At 47.3% G+C, this 13,707-nt stretch overlaps 2 protein-coding genes across 3 annotated transcripts in view; one reads left to right on the forward strand and one right to left on the reverse strand.

The window, feature by feature from the left end:
- The window catches only part of aak1b (AP2 associated kinase 1b), a 37,478-nt gene extending 36,662 nt beyond the window's left edge, over positions 1-816 (forward strand). Inside the window, exon 22 of the transcript XR_004777071.1 lies at positions 387-816. The gene's annotated coding sequence lies outside the window, so the exon portion shown is untranslated. The remainder of the gene's footprint in view (positions 1-386) is intronic.
- antxr1b (ANTXR cell adhesion molecule 1b) overlaps positions 1-12,562 on the reverse strand; it is a 28,050-nt gene extending 15,488 nt beyond the window's left edge. For both annotated transcript variants that reach the window (XM_027018246.2, XM_027018247.2), the window contains exons 1-7: positions 12,332-12,562; positions 5,226-5,297; positions 4,700-4,771; positions 4,429-4,510; positions 4,307-4,340; positions 3,718-3,797; positions 3,156-3,224 (exon numbers count right to left, since the gene is read on the reverse strand). In XM_027018246.2, the coding sequence (XP_026874047.2) occupies positions 3,156-3,224; positions 3,718-3,797; positions 4,307-4,340; positions 4,429-4,510; positions 4,700-4,771; positions 5,226-5,297; positions 12,332-12,459 (537 nt within the window). In that variant the 5' untranslated portion in view covers positions 12,460-12,562. The remainder of the gene's footprint in view (positions 1-3,155; positions 3,225-3,717; positions 3,798-4,306; positions 4,341-4,428; positions 4,511-4,699; positions 4,772-5,225; positions 5,298-12,331) is intronic.
- Positions 12,563-13,707: the final 1,145 nt, after the last annotated feature.

The following is a 13,707-nucleotide window of genomic DNA, read 5'->3' on the forward strand; positions in this document are numbered from 1 at the left end:
GTCTGAATTCTTTCCCTCAGAGACTGATTCACTGTGAACTACATGGACTGACTCAAGGTAGCAGTAAGGGGACTGAACTAGGACAATACTTACTTGAGAGTGTGAAACATAAAAATATGACATCATACATGACAACGTCATCTTTACGTTACAAACAATCATACAATTGTGTCAAAAGTGGTAATCACACTAGTGGTTCGTTACCAAGCGTCATGCCGACTCCAGGCAATAGCACCTCTGGCCACCAGGGATCAGACTCAATGAAATTCTTGTTTAGTTTACCTTGTTGATTTGTCTTCACAGTGTTTTTTGACCAAGGCCTGTTTTTTTTTTATGTGTATCAGATCTGTCAGCTACTCACACCTTGTTGTTCAACCCTTGTCTAGTCTCCTGACTGTTACTGAAGACTTCACCACCATGCAGCGACCAGTGGAAATCAAATCTACGCTTGCTCAACAAGGTACACTGCTCACAGACCAAATGCAGCAGCTCCAAAAGACCTCTTCAGCTGTTCCAGCACTTCCAGTGGCACTGGACTAGACCAAGACTGTTACTGCACCCTCAGCCAGCCACATGGTTCCCAATCTCCCACCGCCAGATGAACATCAGAAAAGTATGATGGCTCACCAAGCAAGAGCAAGAGCTTTGTGATTCAGTGTGCCGTTCGTTTTAACTCCTCTCCCTCCTGTTATGCTAAGCATTCAGAATAAATCTCCATGTGTCTCTCTGTTCTTACCAATAAGGTGTCTTATATCATGAACAGCACTAAATCAGCCTTATTCTGAGTTTGAGAGATTCCTAAGAGATAGATTAGATTAGAGATTAGATTATCCCAAATCTGATCAGGATTTCTCCTGGTGAGAAATTCATGACCATCAAACTGGAAAGATCCATCTTCAGAGTACTGCACACAGGCCCATAATCTGGCAGCAGAGAGTGGCTGGAATTAACCTGCATTAAAGTCCACATTCTGACAAGGGTTAAGAGGAGCTGTAGCGGTGGACACAGTTTGCTGAGATTTGAACCTCAATCTGGACTATGATATGCAGGAGAGCTAAAGCCCAGAGGAAAGTGACCACAGGAGACAACTGGGCCCATGCTACTCTTCCAGTAAACAGGGGTGTGTTAATAGTCCATAGTCAAGGTTAAAATTCAGGTAACTTGCCCTGTTTGAAGAACAGATGGTATATTGGTATTGGTCACTTATCTTTTATTCTGATCTATTCATATCTATTCCTACTGTACTCAGGAAGATTGTCGGACAAGATGGTAACCCGCAAGTTGCAAATTCTCCCCCCCCCCCCCCCATCATCCATCATCCTCCCCTAGAACTGCATGGCTTGGACAGAAGACCACTGTGGAGTGGTAAAGTCATATTACGATTATACCCATGACCACAGCGCTATTTCACAAAGAGGCAATAGAATTCCTTATTAACCAATGAACCCATGGTGCTGCGATATCCCTGGTTGGCCAAGAATAACCCCAGCTTCACTTGGGATTTTTTTTTAACTTCCTGTATGACTCTTCCCTGTAGACTCCCCACAATAGAAAACTCCAAGACTTATATCATTTCCACCATCCCCCTGACCTGTTACAAACTGTGTGTAGCTCTCCTACCGAGTGCAACGTCTCCCTGTGATTGATTTGAGCCAGAAACAAAGGCCATGGAGGAAAATCTAAAGGAATCATTGGCTGAGAGTTTTTATCCTACTGTCTACATCCCCAGTTGCAGCAAGTGAGGTCTTCATAGTGCATTTTATCATGGGCACCAGCCATTATGACTGTTTAGTTACAATTATGATCTAGCTGAAATGCCTTCAGTCTTCCAAGCATTCGTTAACAAGGTTATCAGGAGCATGTTGAAGATCTTGGTTGTAGACTGTGTAGATGACATTTTGATATTCTCCAAGTCAAAAGAGGAACAAGCGTAACGTGTAAGCAGAGTTACATTTCCTAGAGAATCATTTGCACATCAGTCTAGAGAAGTGTGAATTTCACTAGTGAATTTCCTGAGGTATGTTGCTAGTGAAAATGTCATGAAAGACGGATGATGGCAAAGTCAAGGCTGTAACACAGTGGCCAGAACCCTGAACAGTCATGGAGATGCATCATTTTTAGGCTTCCTGAACTTCTGTAGATGTTACATTAAGCATTTGATTATGGTGGCTGTCCCTCCAACCTCCTCATGAAATAGTCTTAGAACACTTATCTGCACAGAGTGTCAAAAAGGCATTCAAACATCAGAAGGTTGCCCAGCACGCTCTTACCCTTCTCAGCCTTTTTATCAAGGTAGATGGCTCAGAAGCAGAGGTGGGGCAGTGTTATCACAGTGTTCAGGCTAGCTGCAGAGGTTATTCCTGTGAGTCTTTTACTAATGAAACACTCAACTGCAGAGTGCAGGATGCCTTGGAAGAACAACAACATTCTTGGTTAGAGGGACAGAGCACATGTTCCAAGTCCTCATGGATCATAAAAATGTAGAATATGTCAAGTTGGCCAAGACGCTGAATGTGCATCAGGCTGGGTGGATCCTATAGTTTACTTGTTTATCTTGGCAACAAAAACACAGAAGCTGACACCCTGTCTACTCGATCAAATCTGGCAACTCCCACTTCAGAACCGAGACCATTCTGCCCCATGCATGTGTCTTAGCACCAGCTAGATGGGAGATACTGCAGGAAATGAGGTCAGAGACACCAGGATGAGCCCACGCCCCCAGAACGTCTGGCCAGCATGCCCCTGCATCAAGTGGGGCAGTGGGTACACACTGCACAGAGTTCCATACCTCCTGGATGCAACAATCTGTCCAGCTGGTAATAAACAAGGTTTTGGTGGCCTTTGCTTGCTCAAGATATGGAGAATTATGTTAATGCGGTTCAGGTTTATGCCACCTCCAGGACTCCTAAACAGTTTCCAGCTGGACTTCTTGCACCCCTCCGGTTTCCCTGACTATGGTGTCTGTGGTGTCACTTAGCTGTGGATTTCCTCACTGACCTGCCCCCCTCTCTGTTGGCAAGACCTCATTATCACAGATGACAATTTCAGTTATTAACATTAAGTTCCTAATTTGTGAATTTGCCAAGTTGGCCTTCATGGTAAGCAGGGAATGGATTCAGACACGCCAAAAGTAACAGGATAGGAGAAGAGCTGACCTGAGTTTCATTGAAGTCTTTCACTCCCACACAGTAGACGGTAGCTCCCAGCTGACGTGATCGACCGGCCTGTCATCCAAACACAACACGTCACATTAAAAACACGTCACCCCATCTTCCAAACTGCATCTGTTTTATTCTAGTGTGAACCAACAAATTCTAGAAATGTGGTAGGGAATGGGGAAGAGGGATTGAATTTATGTTTTTAGACCTCAAGACTACAGTGCAACCACACAGCTAGTGAAAGTCTTTTCAAAGACTACCATGTCTTTGAGAGAGGCCTCCTGGCCACATGCCAAAGCAGTGTCAAGTGTTGATATGGAAAAAACATCTGACACCTCATAGTTATTTTAAAAGCAGCCATTTCTGTAGGCATGTTAATCGCTATAGAAACCATAGCAGTAACACGTACTGTGTAATATATAATGTCTTTTTTATAATGTCTTTTTTCATTTCGCATGATAAAGGACAGAATCAGAAATAGGGACCTTATATGCACTTATTAAAAGCCGTCCAGCCTGAAGATGGGAAGTGGCTAAAGTCTCCAGGAACATGGCCTCACCTCTCTGGCTGCCAAGTCAAACTGATTCTCCCGCAGTTCTCCATCCGTCAGAGCGATGATGACACTGGCTGCTCGGTAACCTGGTGGAGGAGAGTGAATGCAACCTACGTCATGGTTCAAGCCTCGGCAAACATCTCACAAATCACTAAAAAAGAATTCAGAGGCATCGGTAAAGTGCTTGGAGGCCCGAACGCCAATGCAGAACTGCTCCGTCCTGTTGTGTAGATGTTTGGTTTTTTAATCTTATCTGTTATTAGATATAATGAGTCTTCCAAAGTCACTGACTCGTGTTTGATCCTTTGATTGGAGCCCTAATTGAGCATGTGCTCTTGTGCATTTTGCTGCCTGGAGAGATGATATCCTGATCAGAGATTATAACCTGACAAGCTTCATGCCGTCAAAATAAGAAAAATCAGACTTTTGCTATAAGGAACCGAAGGGCACTGCCCAGGCACCCTTATGTGTCTGACCCATTATCACTGACCCATTAAAATTTAAAATGTGCTTGTGCAAAAGTCATCATCCACACACAGATTACTTGTCAGATTTCAGTGCTTGTTGTGTTTTAAGGCGCATCAGCACAACTCACCATCACCCGTAGCATAGTATATCTGCTCACTCGCCTAGAAATAGAGAACAGACAGTGAAGATGTAAGATGATGTACAGGAGATGTGGTCACGGCAGTGGGTGTGGAGGTGAAAAGATCTCACTCGCTGAAATCCCTTGTCCATGAAGGTGTCTCCACCCGGCTGCACCATCTGAAGCTGCTCCAGACCTTCTCGGATTTGATCCCTATAACACATGCGTTGCAGGATTGGGTCACTCTGCCTGAGTACATGGCATATGGATCTCTGCTTCACACAACGTCTCTAGGAGAATACTCTGATAAAGTTGCTTTTTTTGATCGGTGACAAAGAACTAAATAGAACAAGTGATGTTGAAGTTCTTGGGTGAGGCAGAGAATGTAAGGGAGAGCCTTACCTGTCTTCCGTCAGCTTCATCAGAGTTCTGCCTTCCGTTGAAAATACGATAAATGACATCCGAAGCTGAGGACTAGAAGAGAGTGAGACAGGTGTGAGAGATACAGGAAGAATCAGCACTGAACCTCTCAGATTGGTACACAGTCCTGAATCTTTGACTCATTACTACATTCTCAGACTGGTACACAGTCCTGAATCTCTGACTCATTACTACATTCTCAGACTGGTACACAGTCCTGAATCTCTGACTCATTACTACATTCTCAGACTGGTACACAGTCCTGAATCTCTGACTCATTACTACATTCTCAGACTGGTACACAGTCCTGAATCTCTGACTCATTACTACATTCTCAGATTGGTACACAGTCCTGAATCTCTGACTCATTACTACATTCTCAGACTGGTACACAGTCCTGAATCTCTGACTCATTACTACATTCTCAGACTGGTACACAGTCCTGAATCTCTGACTCATTACTACATTCTCAGACTGGTACACAGTATTGGCGGAGGGAACCACTCACCTGATGAACTTATGCGCCAAATTATCCACAAAGTAGTAGATTTCATTCCAGTGGTGCTGTACACTCCCCGACCTGGAAGAGTCCAACCACAGGCACAAGTGACTGAGGGTCCAATCGCTTTAGGTCATAGGACTAGCCCACTCTTGGGCAGACGGCAATCATGCGCGCTTATCTTCAGATGAAACTTTCATCTGCAGCAGTCACTGTAATTTAGGCTTGTTTACTAAGAGCTCTCTCTGTCTGAATTTATCAGTTGAGCTCTGATCCGTGTACGCAGCACAGAAGCAGAAAGGAGCACGTGTTGGGCTATAGTGCACACAACACACTTTTAACACAGACTCAGACCAGAGACCACACCACCTCAGACAGACCAGAGATGACACCACCTCAGACAGACCAGACCACACCACCTCAGACAGACTAGACCACACCACCTCAGACTGACCAAACCACACCACCTCAGACACCACCTCAGACAGACCAGACCACACCACCTTAGACACCACCTCAGACACCACCTCAGACTGACCAGAGACCACATCACCTCAGATTGACCAGACCACACCACCTCAAACAGACCAGAGATGAAATTGAAAACAAAAGGCTTTCCTGTAAATGGACAGGCTTAGATCAGCACAATAAAATCAATGGGGAAAAAATCCTAAATAAGTAATTTCCTAAATATTCTAAACATTTTGTTAAATATTTTGCTTTTAGTTGGAGTAAGCACAATATAAAGGACCAGCCATTTCTGCTCGTTTAAGATCTTAGACATACGTAGCCATGTAGTGCTGTAGGATAGTGTAGACAGCTCGGCTCTCCAGGAACAGAGCTCGTGGTTCAGACGGATCTGGCTTTTCCAGGACTCACCTGTGGGGCTTTTCCCACCGAGCCCCCCTGCACACTGAGCCCCCCTGCACGCCGAGCCCCTCTGCACACGCCGAGCCCCCTGCACATGCTGAGCCCCCTGCACACGCCGAGCCCCCTGCACACTGAGCCCCCTGCACACACTGAGCCCCCCTGCACACGCCGAGCCCCCTGCACACACTGAGCCCACTGCACATTGAGCCCCCTGCACACACTGAGCCCCCCTGCACACGCCGAGCCCCCTGCTCTGAGCCCCCTGCTCTGAGGCCCCTGCACACTGAGCCCCCTGCTCTGAGCCCCCTGCACACTGAGCCCCCTGCACACACTGAGCCCCCTGCTCTGAGCCCCCTGCACACACTGAGCCCCCTGCTCTGAGCCCCCTGCACACACTGAGCCCCCTGCACACACTGAGCCCCCTGCTCTGAGCCCCCTGCACACACTGAGCCCCCTGCACACACTGAGCCCCCTGCTCTGAGCCCCCCTGCACACTGAGCCCCCTGCTCTGAGCCCCCCTGCACACTGAGCCCCCTGCTCTGAGGCCCCCTGCACACTGAGCCCCCTGCACACTGAGCCCCCTGCACACACTGAGCCCCCTGCACACACTGAGCCCCTCTGCACACTGAGCCCCCTGCACACTGAGCCCCCTGCACACTGAGCCCCCTGCTCCGAGCCCCCTGCTCTGAGCCCCCTGCACACACTGAGCCCCTCTGCACACTGAGCCCCCTGCTCTGAGCCCCCTGCACACACCGAGCCCCCTGCACACTGAGCCCCCTGCTCTGAGCCCCCTGCACTGAGCCCCCTGCTCTGAGACACACTCTCTGTCACATTGCCCCTCCCACACACCCATTCCAGTTCCTTCCTAAGAGCTTCAACATCTGTCAGGGCAAAAATGCATGAATAGGAAATACGAGACAACCAGCGCATATGGCGTGCTTATTAAAACCTGAAAGTCCAACTGCGGTTTTAAACTATTGAAAAAAATATTTTGAAATATTGAAAAAATGTTAATGGTTTAATAGTTGTGTTACAGTATACTTATACTTCAAACTGTGCTTGGAAAATACTGGAACATGTAACTAAAGTGAGTGATGTGAAGTACTCAACATGGATGATAAGCAGACTGATATCACACTGTAACAGGGAACGATCTCCAGACAGAAGCATATGCTGAGGAGAGTGAGATTTATTAAGCACAAACCCACTGTCAGAATCGTTAGTGTCCAGGGTCAGGGAGGCAACACGAAGAGTAGCAGGTACATGATAAACAAACAGAAACAAAGCACAAGTGATAAGGAAGAACATGTGGATTAAGAAATCTCACAGACAGAGCACATACAAAAGAGGCATAGAATCATGACAAACAACCACAGAAAACACACACAAACACAAGAAGCCGGTCTAACTAATGGAACGGTGAAAAGCAAAAAGCAAGTCAAGGACTTCAACATGAACGGAGAAAATGAAACACTGACATGCTCCAGGGTAATTGGGCAGCGGAGCTCAGTGGTGAAGGTACTGGATTGGTAATCAGAAGGTTGCTGCTTCAAGTACCACCCCTGCCAATCTGCCCCTGAGCTAGTCCATTAACCCTCAATTACTCAAGTTGTACTCAGTCATGATTATAAGATGCTTTGAATAAAAGTGCCAGATGATGTAAATGTAACCATGTAGACTGGATGCTATGAGGAGCCAACTGTGACACAAATGTCATCACTCACACACACCTCTGTGTTCTTCCCACAGACATTTGTGCTCTTAGTTTCTGTTTTGTTATAACGAGTTAGCCAGCTGTGATCCTTCAGCTGTGATCCACACTTCAGTTCAGTCTCAGACATTATACACATCAGTTACAAGCATGGCAATCACACGCTACACCACAGCAGCCAACTCTGGTGTGTAGCTGCCACTGCATATTTGCAATATTGCACTTTTCAGCGACACATGGTTGTATTTCTTAAGACGCACTCGGGTCTCCAGTGTGGGACATTATTGATGGCAGCCTACCGAATGCCAGAGGAGCAGAGAGCACAGATCATGGAGTTGAGGGACTACACAATCATGGACTAGGGTTGAATCTAGGGAATGATGGCAGTGTTTCTGGGTGTCTAGTCCTGGATACGCAGGGCTGAAGAGAGAAACATTTCTGCGTGTGTTACTAATCGTCTCAAACACACCAGGACTCCAGTCAACGTTTGTCAAACCCCCACGCAATAGAAGAGTGAGGAAACGTAAACATATTAATATGACAGGGAAGGGTTCATTGGGTCATGGCGAAGATGTGTACAGGACAGCCTTGGAATTCCAAACCTTTCACTGAAGTGTCCTGAAGTGTCCTGAAGTGTCCCAGGCTTATTGCAAGACACACCCAATCTGAAGCAGTGAAAGACACACACACTCTAAAGCAGTGAAAGACACACACTCTAAAACAGTGAAAGACACACACACTCTAAAGCAGTGAAAGACACACACACTCTAAAACAGTGAAAGACACACACACTCAAAAGCAGTGAAAGACACACACACTCTAAAGCAGTGAAAGACACACACACTCTAAAGCAGTGAAAGACACACATACTCTAAAACAGTGAGACACACACACTCTAAAGCAGTGAAAGACACACACACTCTAAAACAGTGAAAGACACACACACTCTAAAGCAGTGAAAGACACACACTCTAAAACAGTGAAAGACACACACACTCTAAAGCAGTGAAAGACACACACACTATAAAACAGTGAAAGACACACACACTCTAAAGCAGTGAAAGACACACACACTCTAAAGCAGTGAAAGACACACACACTCTAAAACAGTGAGACACACACACTCTAAAGCAGTGAAAGACACACACACTCTAAAACAGTGAAAGACACACACACTCTAAAGCAGTGAGACACACACACTCTAAACCAGTGAAAGATACACACACTCTAAAACAGTGAAAGACACACCCACTCTAAAACAGTGAAAGACACACCCACTCTAAAACAGTGAAAGACACACCCACTCTAAAACAGTGAAAGACACACACACTCTAAAACAGTGAAAGACACACACACTCTAAACCAGTGAAAGATACACACACTCTAAAACAGTGAAAGACACACACTCTAAAACAGTGAGACACACACACTTTAAAGCAGTGAAAGACACACCCACTCTAAAACATTGAAAGACACACCCACTCTAAAACAGTGAAAGACACACCCACTCTAAAGCAGTGAAAGACACACCCACTCTAAAGCAGTGAAAGACACACCCACTCTAAAGCAGTGAAAGACACACCCACTCTAAAACAGTGAAAGACACACACACTCTAAAGCAGTGAAAGACACACCCACTCTAAAACAGTGAAAGACACACACACTCTAAAACAGTGAAAGACACACACACTCTAAACCAGTGAAAGACACACACACTCTAAAACAGTGAAAGACACACCCACTCTAAAACAGTGAAAGACACACACACTCTAAACCAGTGAAAGACACACACACTCTAAAACAGTGAAAGACACACACACTCTAAAACAGTGAAAGACACACCCACTCTAAAACAGTGAAAGACACACACACTCTAAACCAGTGAAAGACACACACACTCTAAAACAGTGAAAGACACACACACTCTAAAGCAGTGAAAGACACACTCTAAAACAGTGAAAGACACACACACTTTAAAGCAGTGAAAGACACACCCACTCTAAAGCAGTGAAAGACACACCCACTCTAAAGCAGTGAAAGACACACACACTCTAAAGCAGTGAAAGACACACACACTCTAAAGCAGTGAAAGACACACACACTCTAAACCAGTGAAAGACACACACACTCTAAAGCAGTGAAAGACACACACACTCTAAAGCAGTGAAAGACACACCCACTCTAAAGCAGTGAAAGACACACACACTCTAAAGCAGTGAAAGACACACACACTCTCTCTCTCTCTGCCTGCCACCCCTCATCTTGCCTTCTTTTTCTCTTGTGTGTGTGTGATTTGTGTGTGTGCATGTGTGCCTGTGTGTGTCCGTGAGTGGGAGTGAGTGAGTGTGTGTGTGTGTGGGGGGGACTATCAGGAACATCTGGTGCTGCTGGTGAAAAGGTTCCAGGGGACTAAACTCACTAAACACACATCACACTCTTCCTCACACACATCACACTCTTCCTCACACACTTCACACTCTTCCTCACACACTTCACACTCTTCCTCACACACATTTATCCACAGACATTTCTGCCCTTAGTTTCTGTTTCTTTATAGTCAGATAAACAGCTGTGGTCCTTCAAACACACGTCAGCTCCATCTTGCCATCGTCTTACACACATCTTCATTTGGTCCAGTCCAGATGGTTGTCTGGAGGTCAGCATATGTGTTGTGTAGCAGGTCCAGCATGGCTACCTCTGCTCCACGCACCTGACTGAGTTCAGAGCGGCTGACTGTAATCTGTGGAGTTGAACTCACATTCCCTCCATTAAGACCTGCTGTTGTGGTAAGATTTGCACCCTCCTCCCCTCTCCTCCCCTCTCCTCCCCTCTCCTCCAGCAGGTTTTAAGTCAGCTCCTTTTCTTCCGTTCAGGGTTTCAGGCAGACACACACAGCGGTTAGCGCTCCGTGTTTGGTGTATACCCCTCACACAGCTCTGTGCTCTCTGACGGCGTCTTCTCACACACTTACAGCTTTGTCTTTGATAAACACACACACCTTTCCTCACGTCAGTGTGTAATATGAACTGCTGTTATAATGTGAAAGTACTCTCACTAAGGTTTCTGCTTTCCAAGGCCAACATACTGTACCCAAATGCGTTAAGAGAACCGTGGAGCCCCGCCCTAATGACCGCTGTGGGCGGGAACTACGTGCTGGTCTCAGTCTGCGCTGATAGGGAACCACCGTAGCCGACTCACGTCCTCATACATCTGCTGTGTGTCTCATGTCCTCATACGTCTGCTGTGAGTCTCGCGTCCTCATATGTCTGCCATGAGTCTCACGTCCTCATACGTCTGCCGTGTGTTTCACATCCTCATATGTCTGCCGCGAGTTTCTTTCGTCCTCATACATCTGCTGTGTGTCTCGCGTCCTCATACGTCTGCCGTGACACTCGCGTCCTCATACGTCTGCCGTGACACTCGCGTCCTCATACGTCTGCCGTGACACTCGCGTCCTCATACGTCTGCCGTGACACTCGCGTCCTCATACGTCTGCCGTGAGTATACTCACTGGATTTAAACACCACAGTTCCTTCTGCTTTCTCCTAATAGCACTTCCATGTGCAGCTTAATGGCCACATAATCCCCCCACCCTCCCCACCCACTCCACCCTCCCTAACCCTCTCCACCCACTCCACCCTCCCCACCCACTCCACCCACTCCACCCTCCCCACCCACTCCACCCACTCCACCCTCCCCACCCACTCCACCCACTTCACCCTCCTCACCCTTCCTACCCACTCCACCCACTCCACCCTCTCCACCTTCTCCACCCTCCTCACCCACTCCACCCTCTCCACCCTCCCCACCCACTCCACCCACTCCACCCTCTCCACCTTCTCCACCCTCCTCACCCACTCCACCCTCTCCACCCTCCCCACCCACTCCACCCACTTCACCCTCCCCATCCACTCCACCCACTTCACCCTCCCACTCCACCCTCCCCAACCTCCCCACCCTCTCCCCCTCCCCACCCACTCCACCCACTTCACCCTCCCCAACCTCCCCATTTTCTCCACCCTCCCCACCCACTCCACCCTCCCCACCCTTTCCATGGTCCTTAAGCTCATGTGGAGCCTCAGGTTATCAGGTGTGAGCCTGCAGCCTACTGGCCCACAGTTTAGAGCAGACATGTATCCACTGTGGACTGTCTGACCTTTGACCTTCCTAAAGAGCCGGGGGGGGTATGTAAGTCCCCAAAACACACACCAGTAGTAGAGCAGTTAAAAATATGACATTTATGACAACATATGACACATTTAACAGTGTGAGTGTGGTTACTGCTTCTAAAGCCACTCTTTAAAGGGTTGGCCTATTCAAATAGGTAAAACAAATCAATCAAAACAAACATGAAGCCAGCTTGTCAACAACAACAACAACAACAATAGCATCTATATGTCATTTGTAGTGGTACGTCTGTCCACATACTGCAGTGTCTCCCCAGCTCACCTGGCCTAACCTGCACCATCTCCACTCCACCCCTCACACACTCCACCCGTCTCTCTACCTGAGAGAGCAGGAACAGGAAACTCACTTGTCCAGTACGAAGTAGAGGTCGAATCCTCCGTAGCAGGAGTTCCCGGCCCGCCAGCGTTCACTCTGCCCAGCGCTGGTGACCACTGTCAGCAGCAGCACACACAGCTCAGGCAGGCACACACACATGATCCCGGCAGCACGCGGTCCAGCCCTGCTCCTACACACACCAGCTCAGAGGGAAAGGACTGAACATCTGAATATAGAAGTAACCGCGCAGGCTTCTGGAAGACCGGAGGTGGGGTAGGAAGAGAGGGAGAGAGAGGGAGGGAGGGAGAGAGAGAGGGAGAGAGAGAGTCCAGAGCGCGTACAGAACCTCCCCATCAGTGAGACGTGAGAGCCAGCCCCTCCCACAAGCCAGTGCAGGAATGTCCCGCGTTACTCTGAAGGGTGGGGGGGTGACTAATTAAGCAGAAATCACACAAGTGAAAGAATCACTAAGATCAAAATTTTACTTAAGTAACTGTAACATTGCCTCCTTTGAAACTCAATGTAGTCATTTTGTTTGTGTGGTGTGATGAGCGTAGCAGTGGAGTATGTGACGTGCAGATTACACAGTGCTTCATAGCTCAGCTGGTGTTGAGATGTTTTATAATCAGCCTTCACAGCACAGACAGTAGTTGCACGTATGTGACTGGACACTGTTGACTTGAGTCCTTTTAAAGGAGAAATCCCAGAAAATCACATTCCTTCAGCACTTGGTAGCACTTGGAAAATTGTGCATTGTGTAAGTGTCACATTTAAGGTTACATCCTTGTGAAGAGGTAACTATGGATACCTGTGAGAACTTTAGCTGTACCCACATGCAAACAAACAAAAATACCTTCTCTTTCTGTCTCTCTCTCTCTCTCTCTCTCTCTCTCTGTCCGTGAAGTCTGTGCTGTTTGGAGCATTATGCTTGGAGCTAGCGCCACACAGTGGTGAAGAGCAGTACAGTGTGCAAACAGACTTTCCCTACAACACTGGAGGCTCTACTGACTTGTGCAGTGTTGGTCTTGTGTGTTATCTATTCACTGGGTACAGTGGGAGATGTCCCAGTATGTAGAGACATAGACACAGTCCTGCTCAGGACACACCTGACAATCACACACCTACACTAACGACTGTATTACAGTGTCTACACAACACGACAGCAGAGCGTGACAGCAAGACATCAAGGTGTAGTACCTCCTCCTTAATCTCCAACTCACCTCTGTCTCCATCAGGGTGGAGTACTTCCACCTTAATCTCCAACTCACCTCTGTCTCCATCAGGGTGGAGTACTTCCACCTTAATCTCCAACTCACCTCTGTCTCCATCAGGGTGGAGTACTTCCACCTTAATCTCCAACTCACCTCTGTCTCCATCAGGGTGGAGTACTTCCACCTTAATCTCCAA

This window comes from Electrophorus electricus, chromosome 17, assembly GCF_013358815.1.
Source record: "Electrophorus electricus isolate fEleEle1 chromosome 17, fEleEle1.pri, whole genome shotgun sequence".
Classification (NCBI taxonomy): Eukaryota; Metazoa; Chordata; class Actinopteri; order Gymnotiformes; family Gymnotidae; genus Electrophorus; species Electrophorus electricus.